Below are 6,000 nucleotides of genomic sequence, written 5' to 3' on the forward strand. Positions count from 1 at the left end.
AGATATGCTTTTCAGCAAGTGATATCAAGAGAATGAAGCAAATTCGATAATAGAAGCAAATTAGAAAATTGTTTAAAATGACATGCTCTTTCTAAATCATGAAAGAAAAAAAATTGGGTTTCATGTCCCTTTAAGTTACACTGGCACTGGCATTATTCTTATGATCTTAACATTGAGACACTTGAATCACCAACATAGAGGAATCACTTATTTTGGTGATGTTTATTTTAGAACATACAATCTTTTTATTTACAGTTGTCACCGTAATATTATATTTTATGGAGATTGTGAATTATTTTGATGTTTAGATTGATACACTGGAGATATCTATGAGGAATCATTTTTTAGGTTTTTACACACAGAATCTTTTTATTTATATATGTTACTTCAACATTATAATTCACGGAAATTGTGAATCGAATCACTCTCCTCTACGTATACTATAATGTATGTTCAAACTTGTTCACTTGACTGCAAATGATTACTGCAGATATAAAATCATACACTTGAACATACAAGATAGTTTTTAATTTTTATATGGTATATCAATTTTAAAATTAGTGATTGTATTATAATTTTAATGCATGTAGATAGGTTTGATTAATTTGTCTAACACTTTGCTGATTGATTTATTTGGTCTCATGTCAGATTGGGGTGTGTAAATGGTTTTACTTTTGATTGGTCAATTGTTGTTTTAAATTACCACTGTGTTCTTGCTAGTATTAGGCACCTGAAGAAACATCTTGCTAGCTGAGAAGCGCCTAGCATGTTTTGCTACTTTGTAAGAGAATATTTGTCACAATATTCATTGCAATTATGTTTTAATCTTTTAATAAATATACTTTTCTGAGTACAAGAGCGACTGGAAGGGTTTTCTTGTTAGGAGCAGCTGTGGGTATCATACCCTCACACGAGGATCAGGAAGATTCCCAGCTTGTGTCTATTAGCACAATAGAGCGCATGAGGCATTTTAAAAGGGCTGAGTTGCTGTACTTAGACCACTAGGTTGCCATTCCTGCCCTGGAGGTAAGTGAATGTTGTATTTAGATGGATACTAGAAAGGAATTAACTAAGCTGAATTAATGCTAAACCACCTTATGGGAATAGACGAGAATAAGCCACCCCAAGTTCTTTCCTTAACTATACATGTGCAAAACAGTTTGTTATATATGTTTATTGGTTTGTGACTTGTTAGAAAGAGTCATTTTGTTCTTGGGGACAGAGGAATCAGTGAAAAGAAAAAAATATGTTTGTTATCATTAGGGTTGCCATTTTAAAGGAAAACACTTATGAAAAATACATGGGCTGTTTATAGATATGTTTAAATAATGTTCCATTATAAGAACCCTGACATATATATTTTTCATATGCCCCCCCCCTTAAAGCGGCAATATGGCAACCCTAATTATCATGCAGCTTACAATTTATGTATAATGTCCTTTTAAGATATTTACTGCTTCCATCTCTCATTTGCTGTATGGTTGGTGACTGCACATGACCTATCAGATTTTAGGACTTAAATAGCATCATAAAAAGAACCTACATTAAAAAAGTAAAAAATAATCCGTACAATCAAAAAAATAAACTTTAAATTCTACCATGCGATAGATAAATCTCTCAATTTAAAGGTTTATGCCTTCTGTAGCATTTCTGTTTTGTATAAACACAACTCCAAGCTTCTACATCCCCCTTAGCTATGCTTAGATTGGAGAAGATTTCTCTGATGCAACTTGGTGGACTATATCTTGGTAAATTCTTTCTCAAGGTGATTAGAGTTTGGGTAATGGCCTTCAGAGTTTTAGTTTGTAGATAAACCAAAAGTTTTCTTGCCCTATCGTTCTAAAGATGATTATTGACACGTCTGTCATAATTTGTTTTTCTTTCATACACACTAAAAATACATATTATGTACTGACCTATAAAGCAGTCTTATAGTCTCAATTATTTTCTATTTAATGATTTGTAAGCCAAAGTGTATCTCTTCTTTAAAACATATCAAAGTCAAATGTTTTCGCAGCAGTTACTACAGAGTGTATCTACGTGTTTTTGACAGCTATCTGGCATGTTGATATTGCGGTCTGTCATAGTGTCCTTTTTATAGCGTGTATCCACCCTTTTGTGGATCTTTATCTGATTTTAGTTAACCCAATCCCTGGTCCTAAATAAGATACATGTCCATTGCTGGTCAGGGTGAGTGTATTATACAAAATGTCTTTTGAATAAGCTGAAATCCACAGGTTAGTGTATGTATTCTTTTGTTCTGGTTGACTCGTGTAATAGGAATGTGTATTATTATTAAAATAAAATAAAAAGAGAGTTCCAAAATCTAATTCTGAACTAAATAATTTGGCTTTAAAGGCATGCCTATCATACGCTATGTTTTCCAAAAAGGATTAGAATGGCCTAGAATTTGATAACGCCAATTAGAAACCTTTTGAGAAGTTTAGCTCAATACTTCTATTTGGTTCTCAAATAAACAAATTTATGTCCCATTAAGCATACCACTCAGGTATGGTTCATCTGATGAATCTGCTACTATCTATATCGATAACATAATTCATCAAATCATACTGGTATTTTTTATATATGTTTTACTTGTAAATAAAACAATGATGTACAGTGGTAATATGGGGTCAATTGTGAAAAGATGAATAATAAATAATGAGTCAGCAGACAAACACCACAGAAAAAACAGTGCAGTCAGTATTTTATTGATGATATTTTTCTTTGGACGTTTACCATCTTATACAGCAGACAATCAGGATGAAAAATGTCAGAGAAACTCAGTGTTGTTGTGTGTTAAGACAGGCATTTACAAACGCAGGTGCCAGAGAGCCACTAGCACCTTTAAATATGGCCCTGGTGCCCTGGTTTATTAACTCCCATCACTTCCTCTTGCTGGTCACCACCAGCCGCACCTAAAATTTAGCTTATCGTGGCTTTCTAGGCCTTGCATGTGTGAAATACAAATCCAGCTTTTATTGGATTATTATTTCTGTGTAATACATATAGTTCCTGTTTTATATTATGATGATAAGAAGGGAACCTGTCTTCCTCAACGTCTTATTAAAGATGTTTGCAGTTGAGGCTGCTGAGTCCTTTGATCATTGTGATTGCTATAATATATATTCTCTCACACCCCTAGTCGGCCCTTTTGGTTATGGAATGCAGCATCTATTTAATTATAATGGTCTGAAGAAGGAACTGGGATCCCAAAATGATTTCTCTATCATTGGATATGATATAAACCAAAAAATGTTCTCTCATTGCGAGACCTTGTCCTACCTCTTTATTTTGCACTATTTTTTAACAAAACTAATTTTAGGTCAGTGCAGCAAGTCAGAGATTATATTGCCCATGTCATTAATTTCATAATAACTCGTATTCAGCTGCAAAGACAACCAAGTGTGCGCTGTACACTAGTACTGGTGGTTGACTTATTTTCCAGTTGTTTAGGGCATGGGGATTACATGGTCAATGGCTCAGGCTATGTAGACTCTTATTGACTATATCAATCTAGTATTCATTTTGTGTAGCCTTACTAATGATAAAAAGGTAGATTTAGAAGTCAGGACAAGCTCTTGGAATGGATGTTCTAGAGATACCATCATGGAAGTGATACATTATTGTTAATGCAACAATGCCATTTAACTTTATTTTTTATTTTTGTCATATACTTTATCTCACCTCAGGCATCATTTTTGTAGTCTATCTTGATAAATGCATACAATATGGTATGATATGTATTAATTATCCATGATTATATTACCTGACACTTTCTTTAATAATTCGAAACATATTTCTGTAATGAGTACTTTAATTGTATTACTTTGCCTGCTAAAGAATAGTCAATATTTCTTATGCCATAGCATTTTTGGATATACTAATTTATTTTATTATACATCATATTAGGCTCCTTTGTAAAACAGATGACATTTAAAACTTATATTCTACCTAACAACGTTAAAGCCAGGGGTTATGAAAATACATACAATTAAAAAAATGATTAGTTAATGCCATATCTTTTCAGATGTTTTATAAGTCCTTTACTTATTTTTAAGCAATTATTTAATTGTAAGACACTTTTTGGAACTCAGATTTTAAGCCTTAATTAAAAAGCCTTAGAGAAACTTACATTGCTAGAGAGGTTATTATAATTGCAAAATTCTCTACATGTTACAATATGTAAATATTTTTTTTTCATTACAGGAGCTGATATAAATGCACGAAGAGATCTTCTTCAACGACCAGCTCATGCTGCAACCAAAACATTTCAAGCTCTACGTATATTTGTTAACAATGAACTCCATGAGCTATTTGCTGGTCTGAAGACTGCAGAAAAGTTTCTTAAAACTGGAGGAAGACTAGTTGTTATTTCTTTCCATTCATTGGAGGATCGCATTGTCAAGAGATTTCTCCATGGAATAGACATGGCAGAAAAGCCAAATTTAGGTGCCCGGCACAAGATAAGACATGGTCAGAGGAACTGGACAGAAATAGAGGATGATGAAATCCTAGACATGCAAGCTAGTTCTAAGTGGACTGCTATTCAAAAAAAAGTGTTGACTCCACAGTACCAAGATGTCTTAGACAATCCACGAGGAAGATCTGCAAAGCTCAGAGCAGCTATTAAACTGTAACATCTTAGCTGTTTCATTAAAGTGGTTTTAAAAAACTAAGGCCTAGATTTAGAGTTCGGCGGTAGCCGTCAAAACCAGCGTTAGAGGCTCCTAACGCTGGTTTTGGCCGCCCGCTGGTATTTGGAGTCAGTGATTAAAGGGTCTAACGCTCACTTTACAGCCGCGACTTTTCCATACCGCAGATCCCCCTACGCCATTTGCGTAGCCTATCTTTTCAATGGGATCTTCCTAACGCCGGTATTTAGAGTCGTTTCTGCAGTGAGCGTTAGAGCTCTAACGACAAGATTCCAGCCGCCTGAAAATAGCAGGAGTTAAGAGCTTTCTGGCTAACGCCGGTTCATAAAGCTCTTAACTACTGTACCCTAAAGTACACTAACACCCATAAACTACCTATGTACCCCTAAACCGAGGTCCCCCCACATCGCCGACACTCGATTAAAAATTTTAACCCCTAATCTGCCGACCGCCACCTACGTTATACTTATGTACCCCTAATCTGCTGCCCCTAACACCGCCGACCCCTGTATTATATCTATTAACCCCTAACTTGCCCCCCACAACGTCGCCGCAAGCTACTTAAAATAATTAACCCCTAATCTTCCGACCGCAAATCGCCGCCACCTACGTTATCCCTATTTACCCCTAATCTGCTACCCCTAACATCGCCGACCCCTATATTATATTTATTAACCCCTAATCTGCCCCCCTCAACGTCGCCGACACCTACCTACACTTATTAACCCCTAATCTGCCGAGCGGACCTGAGCGCTACTATAATAAAGTTATTAACCCCTAATCCGCCTCACTAACCCTATCATAAATAGTATTAACCCCTAATCTGCCCTCCCTAACATCGCCGACACCTACCTTCAATTATTAACCCCTAATCTGCCGACCGGAGCTCACCGCTATTCTAATAAATGTATTAACCCCTAAAGCTAAGTCTAACCCTAACACTAACACCCCCCTAAGTTAAATATAATTTTTATCTAACGAAATAAATTAACTCTTATTAAATAAATAATTCCTATTTAAAGCTAAATACTTACCTGTAAAATACATCCTAATATAGCTACAATATAAATTATAATTATATTATAGCTATTTTAGGATTAATATTTATTTTACAGGCAACTTTGTAATTATTTTAACCAGGTACAATAGCTATTAAATAGTTAAGAACTATTTAATAGTTACCTAGTTAAAATAATAACAAATTTACCTGTAAAATAAATCCTAACCTAAGATATAATTAAACCTAACACTACCCTATCAATAAAATAATTAAATAAACTACCTACAATTACCTACAATTAACCTAACACTACACTATCAATAAATTAATTAAACACAATTGCTA

General features: G+C 34.6%; 1 protein-coding gene across 1 annotated transcript in view; it reads left to right on the plus strand.

Moving 5' to 3' along the window:
- The window catches only part of METTL15 (methyltransferase like 15), a 595,857-nt gene extending 590,618 nt beyond the window's left edge, over window positions 1-5,239 (plus strand). Inside the window, exon 6 of the mRNA XM_053720395.1 lies at window positions 4,210-5,239. Coding sequence (XP_053576370.1) covers window positions 4,210-4,640 — 431 coding nt within the window. The 3' untranslated portion in view covers window positions 4,641-5,239. The remainder of the gene's footprint in view (window positions 1-4,209) is intronic.
- Window positions 5,240-6,000: the final 761 nt, after the last annotated feature.

The sequence above is a fragment of the Bombina bombina genome, chromosome 7 (genome assembly GCF_027579735.1).
Source record: "Bombina bombina isolate aBomBom1 chromosome 7, aBomBom1.pri, whole genome shotgun sequence".
Lineage (NCBI taxonomy): Eukaryota > Metazoa > Chordata > Amphibia > Anura > Bombinatoridae > Bombina > Bombina bombina.